A 22,325-nucleotide genomic window follows, 5' to 3' on the forward strand; every position below is an offset into this window, starting at 1 on the left:
TCTTCCAGCTGAGCCAGCCAGGCGCCCCTGAGATTTAAATTGATAGTTCCTGGTTTGTACACTGTGTACTCTTCCCCAAGTGACTTAAGTGAGGCAGTTACATAAGAGATTGAAGTTACACTTTGCTTTAGCTTCACTCTTACAAACATGGGCCAGGAGGAAAAGCGAGTATTTTGCATATTGTTTTAGCACCTGCCTACAGTGTGAAAGGTGTTGGAGCCAGCCAAAGAGTGGTATCATGCTCAGGGTTGATGTTTGCTTTGGAGGTCTGCCCAGACCATGGTCTGTCAGCAGCGATGTCCGAAACAGCCTCCTCCCCTGCACTGTTCCCTTCCAGATCCCTGGGTTCAGGTGCTCGTGGATATCAGCTCTCCTTTGTTTTATTTAGTAGGGATGCTGTACATTGGGGTGTTCTTAATACTAGCCCTGACATAAACAGTTACCTGCCTTCACCAGTTCAGGGGCAAAGTGATGTGGCTCTGCAGTTCTCTGGAACAAGACTGTCACCAAAGTTTATTCATTTGACCCTTGGCCAAATGAATAATGAATACTCTAGAAAAAAGAGTACCATGTTCCCTGGGCATTCCTAGAACTTATAACTTTAAGTTGAGTTAAAAGCTGCAAAATGTTTTCTTTGAGAAAAATTTATAATGTTTTGATCTTTTATGTTGGTCAAAGTATATTGTGCTGAATTGTTAGTACTGTCTTCAAAGCACCTTTCATTATATGACTAAACCCCTCTTTCTCTGTTTCTTCTAATGTCCTATTTATATTTTTCACTACAAGTACATATCTTAAAAGTTCTAACTCGGGATCCCTGGGTGGCGCAGTGGTTTAGCGCCTGCCTTTGGCCCAGGGCGCGATCCTGGAGACCCGGGATCAAATCCCACATCGGGCTCCCGGTGCATGGAGCCTGCTTCTCCCTCTGCCTGTGTCTCTGCCTCTCTCTCTCTCTCTCTGTGTGTGACTATCATAAATAAATAAAAATTTAAAAAAAAAAAAAAAAAAAAAAAAAAAAAAAAAAAGTTCTAACTCTGAATCTGGCACCTAATAGACGGCCTGCAGGTCCCTCGTTTTCTAATGAAATAACTTTTCCTTTCATAGTCTGTTCTTCTGATACAAAATCCAGTGAGGGAAGGGACTCTCCCAACCACAGAATCTTTGGTGCTTTGATGTTTGAAACTTTATGGCTTAAGATTCTTAAAGCTGATTTTGTTTCTACGAATCTTGCTAGGGTGGCTAATCGACTAATTTATTCAATTAGTATATTAATTTCTATTGCTTTCTTCCTTTCAAATGCTGCCCCTCAGCCCGTCTGGCATGTTTGATTATGACTTTGAGTAAGTTTGATTTGAATTAGTATTTGTGCTGTGTTGTTTAGTGTGTAGAGACCAATATGCCTTTTTGAGACCTTTCTAACCCATAGTTTATCTGTTTAATTGTAGGTATGTATATTAGGTTAGGCTGGGAAGTTTTTTTTAAAAACAGAAAAACGTGATGGAGGTAACATTTTATTTAATAACTTAAGCAAAATTAAGTAAACTTCACTTTTATGCGTTTTAATTTCTTTAAAAATAGATAACCTTTACTTTAATTCACATTTAAATTGATTTTCTGGCTTTGCTTCATAAGGAGATTAATAGTTTAAGATCTTGATATTTTGCTTTGGAAAGATTTGAAAATTGAAATTTGTTTAATTTCTTTTGTGTTTCATGTCCAGAAATGCAAACTCCTAGTCTCTTTCATGTTCTTAATCATTATGTGTCTCAGTGATTATCAGTGATACAGTTAAAAAGCTAACACATTAACATAGAGCATGCCCTCTTAATCCAATCTCTTTAACACATAGTTTTGAATAGCTTTAAAATTATATGGCTTTTATAACTGCTGTATATTTCTTTTTGTCATCTAAGTTTGCCTTGTGGCGAGAGTATCTGCTTATGTTTTTAAATACTTGCTTAATAATATCTGGGTAAACAACTAAATATGACATAGTCTAATGAAGAATGTGGGTTTTACTTAACCAAATAGTCTTTGTTATAGCTTGTGCCCTATGCAGTAGCTGATTCCTGGCCCCTCTTTCCGTACATTAAAATGCAAATATCTTTTATCTTTTCTATCACAGGATTGATCTGAAGTTAAACAAAAAACCACGAGCTGTAAGTATCAGCCAGACCATTTCAGAGAGGCTGGTGATTTTGTAGATGATTAGAAAAATGTGTTTGTCTTCAGAGCTGAGTGTTCCTAATCTCAGGTTACGCCTTTCCTCTTAAAGGCTGGGGTGTCCGTTTGGATACACTTCAACTTTCAGGTGTTACTTACTTTTTGGTATATTTTGGATAGAGAAAGGGGTCACACAGTTTTACTGAAGAAAAAGTCCCTTTGCTTAAAGAATGAATTGTTAATACCGGTTGCTTTAATTTTTATTTTTGTTTTGTTTTTGATTGGTGAGCTCAGGGGGCCTAACAAGGGCAGAATTGAGGTTTTGGTCCCTCTGTGCTCTTGGAAGACGGGACATTTTCAGATGTGAAATATTGTCTGTTGCATTTGAAGTAGAATTTTTGGCTACAGAACAATCCCCAGCAGGGTTGTAAATGAGTTTTTTTCTTAGGTTCCAACTAATGTTCTGCCGAGAGTAAGTTGGGACTTGTGTTTTTCTCTCTTTAGGACTATTAGAAGACTCATTAGTGCAGAAGCTTCCAGGCTGTAGAGCCCTGCTTCCCTCCTCCAACCTCACAAAGATAAATATCCCTCACCTGAGTGCGCGGCCATCCACCTCTGCTTTCCCAGACCCAGTGCCTGTGACTCTGAATAGTTTGTTCTGAAACGTGGTGACAAGTCATTTCTGTAAGACCACACTGGATCATTTACTGTGTGTCCTGTTTAGTAACAGAACTGCAAGAAGACCAAGACATGGTTATAATTCCAGCAAGTTGCTAACTCTGCATTTCTCCCTTCTTGGAATGAATGTGTATCCCCTACCCCCCCATCCCCAACCCCCGCCCCCAAAACTGGCTGGCACCAGCTTCATCTGTGATACCCATTGAGAAATGTTCTCTGGTTTTGTTTATGCTGAAGGTAGAACATAGGTCACGTTTCAGAGGGAGGCTGTAAATATCTGGCATTTTCTTATTTTGTTTGTGTTTTATTATTTTTCTATTGTTTTTACCATCTTCTTTTCTTTGGGGACTTTTTGTAATGCCGTTGTACAGCTCATACCTTCCTGCCAACATATCTGATAATCTGCTTCATGCAGTTGCCAACATTCTTAACTGAAAATAATCTGGTTTATCATAGAGAAAATGGGGAACTTGGCTCTGTGTTTTTGCAGGGGGAAGGTAGAGAGGGTTTATTTAATAATTACCTATCTTAAATCTTTCTGCGTTGGAAGCAGTTTCGTGTTCAAGGAACAGGAAAAGCTGAAAAAAAACCCTAAGTTTAAATCAATCCTTTTAAAATAGATATTTTTATTCTTTTATATAAATAAAATTTCACAGGTGTTGACTTCTCATGCTTTACTTTTAAACCTGAGATTGTTTTTTCACTTATTTTATTTATTCGTATCATGCCTTATGGAAATTTCTCCCTTTTTCCATTTTTCTCTCTTTGCTGGTATCTGCCTGACTAAACATTGCTCTAAAAATCACTAAGGCATATGGAAGGGCTCAACTTTGCACCCAAAGCTGGTAATGCCTGGACTTCTTGAGCAGAGTGAGAGATAGGATCCGCGAGAGCCAGCAATGCCCAGCAAGACCCCCCCCCTTCCTCCCAGAGCCAGCCGGGCTGGGGAACTTGCAGATTTGTTGAACTCCTGCCTCTTGAGTGGGGCTCTATCTCGGCCGCTCATGACTCACCTGGGAAGCTTACAGACCTACTGATGCCTAGGTCCCCACCCCCAGAGACTCTGACTGGGGTACAGTCTAGTTCCTGGGATTTCCTGCCACAGAGGCCCTGGGGTTCTGATAAGAAGCCAGGTTGAGAACCACTGCATGAGGAGTGTCTGATTGAAATCCTATGTTGCGAATCAGTCTAGGGGATGAGATTTGGGGCCCTGCCTTTCTTTCGATGCTGTCCAGTCCTAGTCCTCGACTTAGGCCCATATCTTTGTTAGAACAAGTATGTTCCATTGTGATAATATTGGTAGAGCTGAATACGGATGGCGTCTGTTAGCAAAACGCGTCTACCTTGTCAGATGTGCAAAAGCTTTCACTCTTGTTCTCAAATAAACTTTTTTTTTTTTGACTCCGTGGCTAATTAGATGTCTTTGGTAGCAGAACTCCAATGTCAAAGTTTTTAAGAAAATAGCTGCTTATATTTAGATTGTTCCTTAAAAGAAAAAAAAAAAACAGCTATAAAGTTGAAAACTGAGGACTAGAAGATTTCTGTACCCTCCTTTGTCAGTTTTTATCTCTTTTCCCGGGAGAGAGAAGCGGGGCTTCCTGCAGTCTCCGTGACCCAGAGGAAAGCACACAGCAAACCTGAGAATATTTCTCTCATAGTTGGATATTTGCTTGAGATACGGTGGGATTGCTCTTAAAAAACTGTATTATGTGAAGACATGCCTGTGTATATGACTACACACGTGTGCGTATGATCCTGGTTAGAGGCAGGCTGCTTGCTCTATACTCATTTCCTCTGTAAAGTTTTCAATCATTGATGAGGGGACCTCCCGGTTTCCTTGTAAGCTGGCCACAGACTGAAGATACTTAAGAGAGACTGCTTATGTTCTCTAAATTGGGAAGGTTTAAGGAAAAAAAACAAAAACAAAACAGATGCTTACCGTGCTTGTGATATTTGTGACTGGTTATTGGTAACTATGTTATTCTGACAAACTGAGACCTGACCCGTGACCCTGCCAGAAGGGTTGCCAGGACCCCTTCCTTCTAGGCAGGCCTTCACCAGATTATTTGAGTCAGGAATAGTGTTTTACTTTAGGCCTTTAGCCTTCTCATCTCCACACTGGGAAGAGGTTGTCCTTTGCTCCTCTTGGTAGTGATAAGACATTTTTTAAAAAATCCAAGCACTTGGTAATTGTATTTTATGTCTCCTCCTGGGAGGATGGTGTCTGGACAAAGCTCCCAAGGGAGTCTCAATATGCTTGCTCTTCCAGGGGCTTTGAGGAAATAGTTTATTTTGTTGAAACTCAGAATGTTCTGAATAGCACCAGACCCTGCAGGTTGAAGACGGAAAGCAGGGACAACCCACAAAGCCAAGGATGGGCAGCTCTGTAGGGCCACGGGAGGGACTGGGGGAAGTGCCCGGAGTTGGGCAGGGCCGGTGTGCGCTGAGAGCAGGGGCTTTCGAAGCTGCTGTACGCGTCTTAGGGGCCTTCGGATTGCTTTGAGAAATGGAGTCTTTGGGCGCTACAGAATAAGTCTCCTGCTACAGAATAAGTATCCTGCAAAGAGTACCCTTGATCCCTTGACACGTGCAAGTGAATAAGGGAATTGAAACAAGTATTTCAATGGCCTGACTTTGAAAAGAGTGAATACACTGTTTTGAAACACTCTGCAACCTAGTTTTTGCTTTTATTATGACTTCTCTGCCCCTCAGCCTCACTCCAAAGTACTGAGGCATGAATTACTACATTTAAAAACTCAACGTCTGAAGCCCCACGCCAGGGTCACTGCGCTGGTGCCACGTGGAGCAAGAGCACAGGCGTGCGTCCTTGTTCGCATGTACCTCCCCCAGGCTGCTGCCCTGCTCAAGGCCTGGGAAGGTGAGGTGCATGAAGACGCAGAGATGATGCGAAGGAACTGGGGTTCTCCTGTGTTCTCGTAAATGTTACTGTGTCTGGAATTTTCTAAGTGGTAAGCTTCAGGATTGGAAACAGTTTGGGAAAACTCCTTCTGTAGAGTAAACATTTTCACTGCTAAGATGGGCTGTGGTGTTCATTCTGACCTCCCACTTGAGTGCAGGGGCGCCAGTCCCCCGACGGAGGATGGCTCGTGCTGGGGGGAGGTGAGGGGACGACATAGCAGGCCTTGCATTTGCATTTATTTTCTGGCTCAGCCTTTTTGACTTGTCACTTTGTGTTATATAAACACATAAGCTGGGATCCCTGGGTGGCGCAGCGGTTTGGCGCCTGCCTTTGGCCCAGGGCGCGATCCTGGAGACCCGGGATCGAATCCCACGTCGGGCTCCCGGTGCATGGAGCCTGCTTCTCCCTCTGCCTGGTCTCTGCGCCTCTCTCTCTCTCTCTGTGACTATCATAAATAAATAAAAATTAAAAAAAAAAAAACACATAAGCACTCATCAGTACGTGTGGATAACTGATAAATAAATGTTAGGTTGAACCACAAGCAACTGCTGCTATTCAACCATTTTGATCCTCAAAACGGACAGTGGTCATGATTTACCAATGTGTCGGGGGTGTGTATGCTCAAGGTGCTTACTGTTCGTGTATAAGAAAAACCTTTGGAGGCCCCCTGGCTGAAGTAACCCTCCTCAGATCCCCGCCCGCACCCCCAAAGCTTATTTCTGTACCCTAAGAGGCTTTAAAAGATTGAATTGGAATAAATAATTCGTATGCCAGTGGCATATATTCCAACAGTACGGGAGAATGGTCAATGAAAAAAGTCCACGTGGCCAGTTGTCCTTCCCAGAGGCTGAGCTTTGCACACACAGGAGTGATATGCACACGTGCATGTGCCTTTTCCCACCTGGTAATACAGCTTAGAAAGCATTCTAGAAATGCAGCTTACAGGCCTCATTTCTGTTGGCCACCGAACATTCCTTTATATGCGTACAGCACACCAAAATTTATGTAACTAGTCCTCTACTGATGGCATTAATGCTGCTTTTCATCTTTTGCCATTTCGGGCAGTGTTGCAAATATGATTCTTAGTGGTGGGATTGCTGCGCCGTGGGGAAATGCGTCAGGGATCTCACTGACTTTATGTCGCCCAGATCACTCTTTTACACGTGAATACTTGTATTTTTTTTTTTCTCCTTGTCCATTCCTTTTGATTCCTGCAGCTCCTGAGGATTTTTCTGGGGTAATCTGTTCCCCATAACAGTTGGAATATTCTGGAGCTTTCAGCTTTGTAAAAGGCATGACTTTTGCCTCTGGTGTTGCTTTCCAGGGTGGAGCTGCAAATGCCATTAAGAATTCCCCTTGTAGGGGATCCCTGGCTGGCTCAGTCGGTAGAGCATGCGACCCGATGTCAGAGTCCTGAGTTCAAGCTCCACGCTGGGCATAGAGCTCATATTAAAAAAAAACAACAGTAAACAAAAATTCCCATTTTTGCCTTAGCGCTCTCCATATAATTCTCTTTAGAGTCTCGTTTTGGGACCCTGTTGATGATGCTTGTCTCCAGGCGCTTCTGTGAGGCCAGTGCTGCAGGCCCTGGGGGCCCAGCCGCCTCCTGCTGCATAGACGGTCGTACCAGGAGGCGCCAGCAGGTGGCAGGCAAAGCCCCACAAGCGCCACGGCCTCCCGGGGCTCAGATTTGGGGGGGGTGTTGGGGTCATCTTATCCTTTTCCTCCACCTGGTTTTGCGGCCGTTTCGTGAGCGGGTGGCCAGTTTAAGACGGCCAGCAGCTGCCGTGAGATGGGCTTCGAAAGGCCGCATCCCAGCCTGACAGCCTGGGGCCTCCTCCCCATCCAGGAACTAGCTGGAAGGATTTACATACCGTGGCCTGGGATGGCTTGAGTTTCCTTAATTGCAGGGCTCTGCTTCCTGCCTCTTTGAGCCAGATCTCCCACACCCTTCCCATGAACCGGGAGGTCCCCAGAACCGGCTCTTACTCACCGCCCTCGACTCCACCCACCGAGCTACGGTCCTGGGGAAGAAACTGAGCCAGAGGTTTGAGAAGCCCTGGAGCAAAAGTGCTAGGATCCCGGGACTGCCTTATTTGGGGGGCAGGAGCCTCTGGGGACCAGCTGGGCTGAGGGCTTGAGGTGCTGGCTCCATGCCCCCCGCCCCCCAGGTCCTAGATGTTTCCTCCCCAGTTTCTCTGCTGGAGACCCCTCCAGCCCCTCCTTCCGGGCAGGGGTCCTGCCCTTCTGTGTTCGGGAAGAGATGGGGTGGGGAGGGGGGAAGGAAGCGGTCAGGGTGGCCTCTCCCCAGTCACTGCCCCGCACCAGCACCGGGGCTGGGGGTTGGGGGGGCTGGGAGAGCGACTCCCCTGGAGCCCCAGCGCCCTCCTGCTCCTGGTTGAAGTCCCCCAGATGGACCTTGAGGGCCCTCTGGGCTTCCCTCAGGCAGGGAGGTGGGGTGGGGACACCCAAGGGAGGGTTCCAAGTTTCATCCACTGGGGCCCAGTTGCTTCTCTGCCCAGGGAGGCCAAGGTTTCTGTAGTGACCCTGGCCCCTGGGGAGGTTAGCCCGCCTCTGGGTCAGGCCGTGCTGACCAGAGCCTGGGGGTGGGGGGGGGCTGGCGCTCCGGGAGCTCCCCAGGATCATTTCCCAGCAATGCAGGGATTTGCATACTCCCTGGTTTCCCCATCGGCCGCTCAGCCCTGGAGGCAGGAAGGCGGAGGAGGAAAGGGCAGCGGGGCAGCCCTGTGGGCTGGGTCCCCTCGGCACCGGAGCTTGGGGGTCTCTGCGGCCCTCCGGGCCCCAGGAGCCCGCATGAGACGTGCCGCCGCAGCCTGGGGCTCAGTCGGGGAGCCCGGGCCTGGAGGGGAGGGGGCTGCGCAGGCCGCATGGCCAGGCCTTGCCACCCCTCCACCCCGGCGGGCCCCAGCGAGCTGAGGGGTCTCCTGGTCGGCCTGGAGCTGCGCAGGGCCCCCCTGTGGCCCCCCTGTGGGCAGTGGGAGCACCCAGGCCCTGGGAGGGAAGGGGCTGCGGCGGGCGGGAGGCGGGATGGGGAGGCCCGGGCCTGGGGGCCAGGTGGCCCGTGGCTGCAGGTCCTGGGTGCGGTGGCGGCGCCGAGGGGCCCCTGCCTCCTGCCCGGACGCTCCTCACCCCACACCCCACATGCTGCGGCCCTCGGGGCTGGCCCCCGGCTGGTGGGGTGGCAGGGAGCACACGCTGCTTCCAGGCCGCTCCTGAGGCCTCGTGGCCTTCCCGTTCCACGCAGTGCGCCGGCGGGCCTGGCGGGTGCTGCTGGGGCGGCCCCTGCTGAGCAGGTGGCTGGGATGGCCCTGCCCCCCTCCCGGGGCAGTAGGGCTTCTGTGGGGGTGCCTCCCTCCCTCCCTCCCCCAGGGCCTGCGAGCCCTTGCAAAGCAAACCAGCAGCGTCTGGAGGCCTTGCTTCCTCAGCTGTGTGGAGCCAGAGACCCCCACCCCAGGGCCTCCTCCAGCCTGCCCTGTCCCTGGGACCTCCGGCCAGGCGCTCGGCCTTGCCTTGCCGGTGGCCTTCCCTGGCCGTGCCAGTGGCTGATAACGAACTGGACAGTCTGGTCTTTTAGCTTCCCGTCCCAAAAAAACAAAGATCCATAAATAGCCTTTTAATCTGGAATACAGTACCTGATTGGAAAAAAAAAAAATCTTACAAGGCAATGACATTTCTTCGTGCAGCTAAAACCTTCCGAAGTGGCTGGAAGCAATGGGCATGGGGTGCCCCGAAGAGCACGAGTGGGGGCTGCAAGAGAACCTTTGCTCAGAGCGGTCCCACCTTGCCCCTGGGTTCCCACTTCAAATGCAGGCTTCTACAGAACGGGGGCCTGGGTGGGGGCCTGGGTGGTGCAGTCGGCTGAGCGTCTGACTCTAGATTTCTGCTCTGGTCACGATCCCCAGGTCCTGGGATCAAGCCCCAGGTCAGGCTCCCTGCTCAGTGGGGATCTGCTTCTCCTTCTGCCCCTCTGCACCCCCCACACAACTTGCTCTTTCCCTCTCTCTAAATTAAAAAAAAAAAAAAAGAAAGAAAGAAAAGATGTTCAGGGTGAAGAACGCAGTGGGCGGGGGTGGGGGGCCAGCGCGCAGGGAGATGGCCAGTCTGGCGTTTTCTTCACCAGGCTGTGCAGCTGTTCTGTGGCAAAGCAGTTTCAAGAAAGAAAAGAAAAGAAAAGAAGAGAAAAGAGAAGAGAAAAGAGAAGAGAAGAAGAGAAGAGAAAAAATACAGATACTGTAAAAGCTTCACAATAAGTACAGATTAGGTGCGGTGTCCAAATATAGAATGATTAAAACTGTATTTTTTCAAAAAAAACTATTTTTTCCATTTTCTCCTGCTGATAGTGTTTGTTTTGGGATCATTTGATAATCCAGCTTTTCACTTAAAATATTTAACCTTTAGATCTTATTTATCTGGAAAAAAAAAATGTATATCTCTGCCTGGCTTCCTTCCTCCTAGGGGCCACTAAGAGGGTCAGGATGGTGAGGTGAGCACAGCCCGCAGCACTTACTATGTGCCAGGCACTGGGTCATGTGCTCAACACGCATGCTCCCCGCTTCACAGATGAGGAAACTGAGGCCCACCCAGAGAGGGGTAGTCACTTGCCCCGGTGACATAGCTGGTGGCAGGCCAGTTCCTGAGTTGGGGATCAGGACCCCCAACCTCCGAGGTGACGCTGGCATCACCTGCCTGGGAGGAAGGGGCTGGAGCCAAGCACCCAGCCCCCCCACACCCCCACCCCCCCTGTCTCCTCAGCTGTCCTGGAAGCGCTCTTCTCAGCCAGGTGGTTTTCTGTCCTCGGCTCTGGTCGCTGGAGAGAAAGGGGAACAGACCAATCCTGCCCCCAACCCCTGCCACCCCCTCCCCACACCATGGCCTCAGGACTTCAAGCCCTTACCTGCTTCAACTCCGGGACCTCCCCCACCAACCCCCCCACCCCCACCTGTGGGTCCCCCCCCTCCACTCCAGGCCCTGCCCCCAAGGGGCCGAGCACTTTGGGTGGGTGCACATCTGCGGACCCCCCCATTGCCCAAAGGCCCCGGCCACGCCCCAAGCACAACGCAGGGCTCACATTGAACTTTATTGACATGTTAAGAGAGGCAAGGACTTACACTTAGGATAGTGCACGTTACACCTGTACAGGTACATACACGCACCCCACCCCCGCGGGAGGGCGAGAGGACCCCCAGCACAGAGGCCGGGGGGCGGGGGCCAGGACACGGCGAACAGAGCGGGACGGAGGGGGTATTAAGAAGCATCTTGCTTACTGACATGAAGCCGGGTGCCCCGCGAGAGCACCCAAGAGGCCTCATTGGCGTACAGGAGGGGCCCTTGGAGGGCAGGCACACGGTGCCTAACTAGCCAGCCGAGGCCGGCGTCCCAGGGACGGGGCGGAGGGGGGGCCGCGCACAGGGCCCCCAGCCCAGGCCTCTGCTCCCCACCGCCGCCCTCCCCGCCCTCCGAGAAAGGAGGGTTTGGGCTTCAGCCACGACGCCTTAGGGCAGCGTCTCCTTAAACTACAGATACAATGTGCATCAACAGGGTGATCGCTCCTGCCCCGCGACGGCACCGCCAGGCGGGGTCGGACCAATCCTACAGTATCTTTGGTTTGTGGGTTCCCTTCCCTACTTAGACGGCCCCTCCGACCGGCTCACTGGCTGGGGTGCTGGGGCTGGTAAGAGAGGATCTCCGCCGCCAGCCGCTGCGGGTCCAGCAGCCGCGGGAAGCGCCCCATCACGGCCTCTACCAGGTGTGGGGGGAAGACCCCGCACAGCTTGGTGTACACGCTGGCTCGCTCCTTGGCCAGGCTGCCCGGCGCCCCCCACGGGCCCCCCTCGGCTGGCCCCGGGCGCTCGGGCAGGACGGGGGTGGGCGGGGGCAGCGGGTAGGGCTCCGACCAGTACTCCCGGGCCGGGAAGGTAGCCGGCGGGGGCGCGTAGTCCGCGGGGACGCTGAAGTGGCCGCCACCCACGGGCCCTCCGAAGGCCGAGAAGGCCCCCCGAGGGGCCGGGAGCTCCGCCCTGTAGGGGCTGTAACCCGTGTAAGGGCCGCGGGCTGGGCCCGGCTCAGCAGGGCCTCCGCCGCGGACGCCCCACAGTTCCGACATCTGGCTCTCCAGGGAGCCGATGCCCGAGTCCAGACACTCCTGCGACGTGTACGAGACGGAGTCGAGCGTCTGCGGGAACCAGTCTGTGCGCCCACCAGGGCCACCCCCGCCAGGTGGGAGGCTCCTGCCCGCGGGGCCCAAGGGCGCTGGGGGACCCTCTCGCTGCGGCCCCGGGGTCGCCTGCGCTCCCAGCGTCCCGTCCAGGCCGCACGGCTCAGGCTCTGTGGGCACAGAGCCAGGCTGCGACGAGGGTGAAGGCCGCCGGCCGCTTTTGTCCTTGCCCGGGGCCCGCGGGGGCGACAGGAGGGCATTGGCGCGGAGCTCGTCGGCCACCGAGCGCTGGGGGCGGCTGGGCCGCTCGGGGTGGAAGAACCGGCACTTGATCCCGTAGGTGCACTTCCTTCCTGGAAGACAGGACGGGGTGTCAGAGCTGGGGGCTCCCGCTCCGGGCTGGGACAGGGAAGGGGCCCCCGAGGGTCTCTTACCGTAGGGGCACGGCTGCTTCCTGTGCTCGGCCGTCAGCGGCTTCTTACGCAGGAAGTTGTCCAGGCTCGGGCCGTGCCGGCCCAGGGGGTCATCGGGGGGCATGAACCTGGGGAGCAGGCGGGAGGCATGGAGGGGCTTCCCGGGGAGAGGCCAGACCGCGACCCCACCAGGGACAATGGGAGGGAGAGCAGCCCCTATAACTGGTGATCGATCGTCCTGCAGGTCGTCCCTGGCCGCCGGCGTGAATGCCCCAAGGAGGGGAGTGGCCAGGGGGCCCGGCTGGAGGGGCCCTCAGAGCAGCCCTCAAGGGGGGAGATCTTGGGGCAGTAGGGAGGCCGGGCTCCCGGAAGTCTGCACCTAGGGCGGTCGGTCCCCAGGGACCCAGTGCTGGAACCAGTAACCATAGCCCCCCACACCCACTTCTGCTCCGCCCCCTGCCCGGCCTGGCCCAGCCCGACGCCCCCTTCCACCTGGCACCAGATCCCTCACCCCCAAAGCTGCCCAGATGCGAGGCCGCAGCCCCAGCAGAGCTGCCCCCCCGCAGCAGCTCCCCACGCCCGAGGACGAGTCTGCCTCCCCCCCCGGGGACCCGGGACCCTAGGGCCCGCACGTACTTGTCGTTGACGAAGGAGTACATGAGCAAGCGCTCCTCAATGAAGCGCTTCCACTCCTGCCGCTCACCCTGGAGGTCCCGGTAGGTGTCGTTGGAGACCACGACCCCGTCAGACTCGTAGGCCAGCTTCACGATGAAGCGGTCGTCGTAGCACACCACGCGCTTGCCCCCCACGCGCCGCGACGGGGTGAACACCAGGATCTTCTTCTTCTCCAGCTCCCGCAGGATGTGCTGGTCTGGGAGACGGCGGCACAGGTCAGGGTCGGGCCTGGACCCGAGCGTCCTGGCGGCCAAGGCCCAGGGGCTCAGAGCCGCAGGTACACCAAGGCAGGAAGGGGCTGAGGACGCCGCAAGCTAGGAAAGGAGAAGCTGGTCCCTGCTTGAGGCCTAGGGGTGGCCGGTCACACAGCCTGAGGGTCTTCTCTTGGGCAGAAGCCATGCTGGGGCGGCAAGGCCACCCCAGGTGAGGCGGGACAGGGGTGCCACTCACCTGTAATGGGCACATCGGGCCGAGGCTGCTCCTTCCTCCAGGAGGGCACAAACACTGTGATGTCTGTGTGGCCCCGCTCCAGGAACCAGTTCACTGCCAGGAGGATGCCGCGGCAGGAGAACACCTCCTTGTTCCCGTGGCTGCAGGACCAGGAGGGTCGGGGTCAGCCTGCGAGGCGCGGCCGGCCCACGGGGCCCTGGGCCCTGGGCCCTGGCCAGGCGTGTAGACGCGGGGCTCAGCCCACTGCCCTCTGGCCCCAGGCCCGCATTCCCCGCTGGTTCCCACAGCGTCCCGGACGGCCACACCAGGGACTTTCCCTGAGGTTCCATCTCCCGACAGTGAGGAGCCGCCCAGGAATCCGGTGGCACCCGCTCCCCGTGTGGAGGAGGGTCAGGCCGCTTGCAACACACCTGGGGGTGGGGGAAAGGCTTCGGGAGCCTTCTGGTTCCTGCCCCACCCGGGGGGGGGGGGGGGGGGGGGGGGCGCTGGGACCACGGGGACACAAACGTACACAGGCTCCCTGAGTCATTGCTCCGCCCTCGCCCACTGGGCGGTGCTGGCGGTGGGGGTGGGAAGGGACAAGCTAACCGGAGAGAAACCAGATTGCTCCGGATTAAACGTGGATTAAAGTTCAGTCCCATACAGGCCCCAGGGCCCGGGAGTGAGGACGGCTCAAGGGAAGGAGGCAGGATCCATGGTCCAAACCGGGGCAGGCGGTGACAGTGGGACACGGCTTAGGAGAGTCGCAGCCTGAAAGTGAAAGAGCTTCCTCCCGAGGCTGCCAGTTCCCCCAAATGCCTGTCCCAGGTCCCCTCCTCGCCCCTCAGGAGGGCGTGAGCTGAGGTAGAAAGACCATCTGGAAGCAGCCAGGGGACTGTTAGCAGGAGGGCTGGGAGAGGGGACATCCGCCCTGCACGGTCTGATGGCTGGATGTCACCCCATCCAAACCTGGCTGGATCCAGAAGCCAGCCTGGCAGGCCCGCTGGCTTGCTCTGGCTCAGTTTCCCTATCTGAAAAAACGGGCCTGTCCGTCTGTAGTCTCGTTAGGAAAAGCCCGTGTCCGTAGCCTAACTTTCCTGTTTCCTTGAGGCCAGAGACAGCCCCACAAAGTAGTGGAAGTTCCCACGGGCTTCCTGGGAGGGTAAGAGGGGGCTGGGGGTTCCCGGGGAACACTGGGTGTTGTGGGGCGGGGGGGGGGGGGGGCTCCAAGCCCCAGCTGCGGCTCCCTCCCCAGCAGCCCCTGCCCTGACGTTCGCGGTTGGCAAATAAAACAGAATGAACGTTACACAAAAGAGGCAAGTCCACGGGCGACCACATCCTGTGGGTGGTGGTAGTTGGAGTCCCAAGAGAAGGCAGAGACGGGGGTGGGGCCGCCGGGGGGCACAGAGGGTGCTGGGTGGGGGGCACAGGCCGGGGCCCCCAGTCTGAAGGTCTCCATAGACCGTCGGGGAGCCAAAGTCCAGCGGGAGTCCAGCGGGAGGCAGCGCCCGGGGCTGCCCCTGCCCACCAGCCTGCTCCCAGGGCACGTTCACACGTACCGGGGGCCGCGAGCAAGGCCCTGACCCAAGAGCTCAGCACGCACCCCTCAGCGAGCCTCCGAGGAGGGTCCCCCTTTCCCCTTCGTTCCCCTGACAAAACTGATCCAGAGCAGAGCACAGCAGGTGCGGCGATGGGGACAGGGGGACAGAGCCTGTGCTCACCTCTGCCCCCGGTGCTGATGCTCAGACAGGTACAAGCACCAGCCCTGGTGGCGGGGCCAGGTGGGCTGAGGGGGTCCCGAGCTCCTACAGGAGGCCACACGAGGCCCACGCCTCCTTGGTCCTTTCGAGGCCACCCTGAAGGAACCTGAGGAGCTGCAACTCATTTTCGGTCCCCCCGCCAGTGGTTAAGAGACAGAGCTTGCATGTCCGGGCCCAGGAGAGAGGGAAGCTCCCAAGTGTGGAGTAGGGGCAGGCAGGGGACAGGGCACAGGGCACAGGGGACGGGAGGCCTTTGGCAAGCTCCTCCTCTTCCTCCAGACCCCGAGCCAAATGGCACTGCCTCCAAGAAGCCTTCCCGGACCTTCCAGGACAGGATCCCCGGTTTCTCTTCACAAAGCCCGGTGCTCCCCCCGCCCCCCATCACATCCGCACTCCCTGGGCCTCTGCGGCCTCCCCAAACCCCCAGCGTGGCTCTCTGGCTCGGCACACGCACCCACCGCGCCTGCTTCCGTACACACGCGTGTACGTGCATATGCCCCCTCCCGGCCAGCATCTGCAAGCCCCGGGACTTTACTGGGACACCCGAGCTTCCAGGACGGCGCCCTGCCTCGGGCATCCAAACCCTGGGCCGGGGACAGGTCTGCTCGCAGCTGCCCTCGCTCCCAGAACACTCGCTAGGCAGGTAGTGAGAGCCTGGCTCTTAGGAGCTGAACCCACGAGGCAGTTCCTCAAGTCGAGCCGGGCCAGGAGTGGCTCCTTACAGGCAACGTGAGTCCCTCTTGCTGCAATGGAGGAAGCTCCACTGGCACAGGAAAACCAGACATCCTCCCCACCCCCGCGCAGTCCGGTTTGCCCAGAAGGTCACCCCTTCCCGCCCCCCCCACACCCGCCCGCCCGCCCCCCGCCTGGCTAACTAGGCTGGCTAAGTTGTGGGAGGTCGAAGGGGACTCGGCTGGGCTGCTCCCACCCCGGGATCCAGGGCAGGGCCCGGCCAGGCCGGCCAGGTGAAGAGATCGGCCTGGGCTGGGCCCAGCGAGAGGAGAAAAATTCCCTTAGAAGGAAACAGAGGTGAATTTCCCCACGATTTGCATACGGTGGGGCCGGCCTGCCCTGGGGGGGTGGGGCAGCAGGGCAGGAACCGCCGCGGAGACAGGAAGTCAGAGGCTGGAATTCCCCTCCTGCTACCGCCGGCTCAGAAACCCCCTCCCTCCGGCCCCCCCTCCTCCCGCCCCGCCCCGCCTCCCCCCCTCCTCCCGCCGGGATACAAACACACAAAGCACATGGCTGGCCCCGGGGAAGAAGTCTCAGGCCCCAGGGGAGACCCCCTCTCACAGCACCCGCGGTGACCTGCTGCCGCTAGCAAGTGGGAGCCGGCTTTACCCAACCTCCCGCGGCGGCTCAGCCCATTTCAGAGACAGGAAGGCCGATCAAGGTGGGGCGGGCAGGGCGGCCTGCACACCGGGGGAGCTGGGCCTGGAGCAGCCTGACCGCTGACTCGGCCCAGCTGGGTTGGGAGTGGGAAGCGCCCACCTGGAAGGCCCCAGGGGCAGCCGGGGGAGGGGCCCTGCCCAGGCTCACCCACAAGGGTCCGAGGGTCTCCCTGACCCAGGCTACTGGGACTCTTCCTGGTGAAGGATCCACCCGCCCTGACCCAGAGGGCGGGGCCTGGACTGAAGGGAGGTCTGGGCTCCCGAGGGTCGAGGGTCCGGTCGGCCCTGGGCCCGGCTTCACTTGGCCCCATTCCCTGTGACAGTCCTCTCAGAAAGGGGAGGTTCAGTGGGGTGGACTCCTGGCCCCAGGGGGAAGGGGGTGTGCGGGAGCCCAGGCCCAGTGCAGCCCAGGTGGCTGGGCTGTAGCAGGGGCGACCCAAGTCACTGCTGACCTGCCCCCCCACCCCCGCCCCACAATGTAAGCCAGATCCTCGAGGTCACTCTTGGTCACAGCACCCAGTCCTGCCTCCTCGGGGGTCCAGGTCTCGGACAACAAGGCCTCAGAGGCCCCAGACCCTAAGTAACAGTGGCGACAACTCCCGCTTACTGAGCTTGCGTTTCTCTCCAGGCTTCGTGCCTCCGCTCCTCACAGTGTCCCCCGAGCAGGGGTTCGCTGGGTCTCCCTGACCGAGAGGGAAAGCTCAGAGAGCTGCAGTGACTGGCTCCCACAGGGCGAGCTGGCCCCACAGCCTGATCCCGTACCAGCATACGGCCTTGGGTTGCAGGAGAAGAACCGAGAACGAGTGCTGGTCTTCAGGGAGAGACGAAGAGCCTGTGGTGAACGCCAGGCAGAGAAGGACCCGAGTGCGAATCCCTGCTCTACCACTTCCCGGCAGCGTGCTCATGAGCGCATCTCTGAGCTCCTATCCTCACTCCAAAACGTTCCTAACAAACCCATAAACCCACTTCTAAGAAGCCATCAGGATTAAGGGAGAGCCTCAAGCAAGGGCTTTCCCTTCCTCTAGAGCAGCCTGTGAGAACGGGTCAGACCCCTGCAAGCCCCTCTACCAGAGACAGAAGCATATGGCCACCGTTCCTGGCCGCAGGCCCTCGTCTCGCCCTAGAAACGACACGTACCTCATGGCCACGTTGCTCCCGTCGATGACCACAGGTCTCAGGTCACTGCCCTCCTTGTTCTCCTCCGGGGGTGAGGGCTCCAGGCTGGGAGCCTTGGGGGTGCCCCCACCCCGGGGGACCAGGGGGGGCTGAGTGCAGGGGTCCAGGGAGCTCTGGCGCTCCCGCTCGGGTGCCGACCCATGTTTGACCAGCTCGCCCAGCACTGTGTTGGTGTCGGCCTGCACCCCCAGTTTCTGCAGGGCACCGTGGATCTCAGCCGACGAGTAGCCCAGCTTGCGGAAGAAATCAACCTTCATCTGCATCTCCGCAGCCGCCCCGTCGTCGTGGGCGCTGGGCTCCCGAGGCGGCCTGGGGGAACCTGGGCAGCTGCGCTCGTCAAGCTCCCACAGACTCATGGTGGGGCCGGCCTCCTGAGCGGACCTCTCTCCACTGCCAATCACAGCTCAGACGGATGGAAGACACCTGTCACAGCTCCTGTAGGACCACGGGTGGAGTTAGAGGTGCAGGGCTGGGGGGCCGCTCTCTCCCACCCGGCAGGTCGAGGCCACACTGACCCGGTGGCACCAGGCAAAGCCATCTGCATGTGTCGCCTCTCCTCCCCTCTCAAAAGCCATCCTGGCTGGGAGTTGTCATCCCCACTCTATAAAGGATGAACCCGAGCCACAGACTTTGAAGAACTGGCTTCAGGTCATCCATCCAGCTGTTAGCTGGTGGCGCAAGGGCTTGAACTCGGGCAGCCTGGCTCCACCTCCCACCCCGCCCCCGGCCCCACGGCGCCCCGGGGGACCCAGAGGTCCCGGGCGGCCTCGCACGACGTCGCCGCACCCCCACCGCTGCTGCGGGGCGGGGCCCCGGGATGGAAACCCGGGGGGAGGGGAGGGGGAGGAGGAAGGGGAGGAGGGAGAGGAGGGAGAGGAGGGGGAGGAGGGAGAGGAGGGAGAGGAGGGGGAGGAGGGAGGGGAATTATGGAGTGGAGGAGGGCCGGGGTCTTCGACTTTTTCTGCTTTCTCAGCTTCTTCTTCTTTGTCTTTTGAGAGGAAGAAGGGGGGAAAGGGGGAGAGGGGGGGGCTTCCCCGCCGAGGCCGCCGCCTCCGCTCGCTCGGCGCTCGCAGCCCAGGCCCAGGAGGGGCCCCGCGACCCGACTCCCGGGCCCGACAGAGGAAGTTTCCCGGGCGACCCACCGGCGGGAAAAGTTGCTGGGAAACTCCGGTTGGGGTGTCCCGGAGGCGGCCCCGAGCGCCGCGCTCCCTCGGCTCCCCGGGACCCTGGGCCTGCCCCCGCCCGGCCGCCCCAACTTGGGCTAAGTCGCAGGAGGGAGGGGCTCCCGAGGACCCGCGGCGAGCCGCCCGCGCCCCCTCCGCCCGCCCCGCGCCCCGCGCCCCGCGCCCCGCGCCCCCGCCTCACCCCGCCGAGCACCTGCCGCGGCCCGCGGCGTCTCCATGGGGCCGAGTCCGGGGGCGAGGCCGGCGGCGCCTTTATACGGAGCGGGCAGGTGGCGGTCGGCACCGTGACGCGGAAGCCGGCGGGGAGGCGGCCCGCGGCCCGGGAGCAGGGGGCGGAGCGGCCACCGCCCCTTCCTGCTCCGCCCCGGTCACGCCCCGGGCCCCGCCCCGGGATGCCAGGCCCCGCCCCCGACGCTACGAGGCCCCGCCCCGGGTTGCCCGGCCCCGCCCCCCCCGCCCGGCCCCGCCCCCGCAGCCCGAGCGCGCTCGCCGGCGGGGCCCGAGGTCGGGGGCGGGGCAGGGCCGCGGCGGCCGCTACGTGCGCGGGGCGGGAGCGCACCCCCCGGGGCCCAGCCGGGCGCGCGCGGACTCCCCGGGGTGCGCTCGGCGCCGCGCGACCCCTACGCCCCGGCGGCCCCCGCTCGGCCACGGGCGCCTCGAGTGACCCGGGTGCACGGAGGTCGCCCCACCCGCCGCTGGAGGTCGGTCCGCAGCGGCAGACCCGGGCTCCCCCCCCGCCCCCCCGCCCCCGACCGAGCCGGGAACACGCAACAGGTGCACCGGGACCGCAGCGGGGACACGGGGGGGGCGGTGAGGACACTGGCCGGGATGGACCAGCACAGCCAGGAAGTACCCTCGATGGGGGTGAAAAAGCAGCAGAGAGGTGCTTACAGCGGTCACCGTGAGTGTGCACACTGTGCTTTGCACACGCATGCACACACACACACCCCCACGGGGAGGACGCTTTCGGGGCCGGGTCAGGCAGTCCTGGGCTCTGAGCGGAGCACAGCGCTTCCCACTACCCACCTCTTGGGCTTAGGTGAGGAAGACAGACAGACTGCTGTGCCCATTGGACCCCCCAGAAGTTCAGAAAGCGCTTAATTGCCCCATCTGGAAAGGATTGGGACTAGGGCCAGGAGCTCCTCATCCAGGGACCAGCTGCCACCTTTGCCACTTTCGAAACCACCAGTGAGTGACTCTGGGCAGAGGGGAGACTTGTGTGTGACACGATGGGGCCTGACCCCTGCTCTCAAGTGTGTGTTTATTTTTTCTTTTTAAGATTTATTTATTTATTTATTTATTTATTGATAGACATAGAGAGAGAGAGAGGCACAGACACAGGAGGAGGGAGAAGCAGGCTCTCCGCCGGGAGCCTGACGTGGGACTCGATCCCAGGACTCCAGGATCATACCCTGGGCCAAAGGCAGGCGCTAAACCACTGAGCCACTCAGGGATCCGAAGTGTGTGTGTTTAAAAAGGGAACACAGAGATCCCTGGATGGCTCAGTGGCTAAGCATCTGCCTTAGGCCCACGGTGTAGCCCTGGAGTCCCAGGATCAAGTCCCACATCAGGCTCCCTGCGTGGAGCCTGCTTCTCCCTCTGCCTGTGTCTCTGCCTCTCTCTCTCTCTGTCTCTCTGTCTCTTATGAATAAATAAATAAAATCTTTAAAAAAAAAAAAAAGGGAACACAACCCACAAGCTGGAGGACACAGCCTGAGCCGCCCTACCTACACCAGCTCCCTTTGGAGATGGGGAAACAGGTTCAGGGAGCCGGGTCCCTGGGAACAGAGCTGCCTCCCCCACGCCTGGGCCCCATAGGGAATTAGTGGGACAGCCGGAAGCTTCGATGTGAAGACACCATATACGCTGCACGGGGACAGCGGAACGGATGATAGTAACAACAGTAAGATATTCGCATGTCCACTAGCTCATTACAAAATGAGACCCAGGACCTCTGTGGGGCTCAGTAGTTGAGCGTCTGTCTTCAGCTCAGGGGTGATCCCGGGGTCCTGGGATCGGGTCCCGCATGGGCCCCCTGCATGGAGCCTGGTTCTCCCTCTGCCTGTGTCTCTGCCTCTCTCTCTGTGTGTCTCATGAATAAATAAATAAAATCTAATAAATAAATAAATACATACATTTATATAAACAAGACCTATACCAGTACCTTTAAGACCTTCCACTTGCCTCCACTGCAGCCTCCTCCCTCATCCCGAAGGACGACTTTCCTGAATTTTGTTTTAATTATGCTAATCATTTCCTCAATGTGTCTCTTAGTTTTACCAACCTTGGTAGAAATCCCAAGATAACAAGTTGTTTAGTTGGGTTTTGCTTTTTGGGGTGCAAAGGGCATCGTTCTATAGTTATATGACTCCCCTTTTCCACACAGCATTGTTGTTCTTTTTAATTTAAGCTTTTATTTTCAGCTAGTCTCTACACCCGATGTGGAGCTCCAACCCACATCCCCAAGATCAAGAGTCACAGGTTTCACCGACAGAGCCAGCCAGGCAACACCACATTGCTTTTTAAAATACATTTCTGGGGGATCCCTGGGTGGCTCAGCGTTTTAGCACCTGCCTTTGGCTCAGGGCATGATCCCGGGGTCCCGGGATCAAGTCCCACATCAGGCTCCCCGCCGGGAGCCTGCTTCTCCCTCTGCCTGTGTCTCTGCCTCTCTCTGTGTGTCTCTCGTGAATAAATAAATCAGATCTTTAAAAAAAAAAAAAGAAAGAAAATGCCTTTCTATTGCCTGTATACCTATAACTTACTCATTTGGTGATTGAATAACATTCTATTTTAGGAATATACCACTGGTCATTCAGCCATTCTGTTACTGGATGTTATTTCTGGGATTTGTTATTTACTTACCTATGTGGCTATTACCAGGAGTGTGCTTTGGATATCCTCGTACGTAATCTTAACTAGAGTCGCAGAAACAGAGTGAAGTCACTGGCCCAGGGGCCCGGAGCTAGTGGGGCTGGGATTCGCAGAGCTCTGAGGTACCCACCTCCAGTACCTGCCTGTCTCAGGAGGTCACGGAAGACCCAGGGAGGAGGGAACGTGCGTGCATCTCTAGCCAGGCCCTGAAGCTGCTCCTCCGGACTTGCCTGACCCCATGTACCCAAGTCCCTGCTTTGTTACCTACCTTAACTCTAAAGACCCCAAACGGTTCCCTCCTGCGCCCTCCAGGCATAGCAACCCCGGGGGCTGACCCCAAGCCAGGCACAGAGGGCAAACAAAGCCCCCTTTCCGGGGGGGGGGGGGGGGGGGAGTCACAATGGTCTCAGCTCCTGTTGAGCACCCTGTCTGCTGTGCCCCCATCTTCACGGGAACCCTTTTAACATTAAGCTCAGTGACATTAGGT

General features: G+C 57.2%; 2 protein-coding genes across 14 annotated transcripts in view; one reads left to right on the forward strand and one right to left on the reverse strand.

Moving 5' to 3' along the window:
- Nucleotides 1–10,067, forward strand: part of MEAF6 (MYST/Esa1 associated factor 6) — a 29,836-nt gene extending 19,769 nt beyond the window's left edge. For 2 of the 6 annotated variants that reach the window (XR_005370162.1, XR_005370161.1), the window contains 3 exons: nucleotides 1,446–1,503; nucleotides 2,126–2,159; nucleotides 2,668–4,242. Coding sequence is in view for 3 of the 6 variants with exons in the window: in XM_038557859.1 (XP_038413787.1) it covers nucleotides 9,903–10,032 (130 nt within the window). In the remaining 3 variants the exon portion in view is untranslated. Of the gene's footprint in view, nucleotides 1–1,310; nucleotides 1,341–1,445; nucleotides 1,504–2,125; nucleotides 2,160–2,667; nucleotides 4,243–9,902 lie in introns of those variants that run through there. The other 4 variants (XR_005370160.1, XM_038557860.1, XM_038557861.1 and 1 more) reach the window with 4 other exon arrangements.
- A 779-nt stretch (nucleotides 10,068–10,846) lies between these two features.
- Nucleotides 10,847–22,192, reverse strand: ZC3H12A (zinc finger CCCH-type containing 12A). 8 transcript variants are annotated; one of them, XM_038557866.1, is made up of 6 exons: nucleotides 22,107–22,192; nucleotides 17,742–18,215; nucleotides 13,475–13,614; nucleotides 12,986–13,220; nucleotides 12,371–12,477; nucleotides 10,847–12,289 (listed from the first exon to the last, which is right to left on the reverse strand). In XM_038557866.1, exons 2-6 carry the CDS (start codon nucleotides 18,134–18,136, stop codon nucleotides 11,430–11,432), a joined length of 1,737 nt encoding a protein of 578 aa, XP_038413794.1. In that variant the 5' UTR covers nucleotides 18,137–18,215; nucleotides 22,107–22,192; the 3' UTR covers nucleotides 10,847–11,429. The 8 variants fall into 8 exon arrangements, with proteins under 8 accessions (XP_038413794.1, XP_038413796.1, XP_038413795.1 ...); XM_038557868.1 differs by lacking the exon at nucleotides 22,107–22,192 and adding an exon at nucleotides 21,969–22,090; XM_038557867.1 differs by lacking the exon at nucleotides 22,107–22,192 and adding an exon at nucleotides 21,830–21,966.
- Between the last annotated feature and the right edge of the window lie 133 nt (nucleotides 22,193–22,325).

The sequence above is a fragment of the Canis lupus genome, chromosome 15 (assembly GCF_011100685.1).
Source record: "Canis lupus familiaris isolate Mischka breed German Shepherd chromosome 15, alternate assembly UU_Cfam_GSD_1.0, whole genome shotgun sequence".
Classification (NCBI taxonomy): domain Eukaryota; kingdom Metazoa; phylum Chordata; class Mammalia; order Carnivora; family Canidae; genus Canis; species Canis lupus.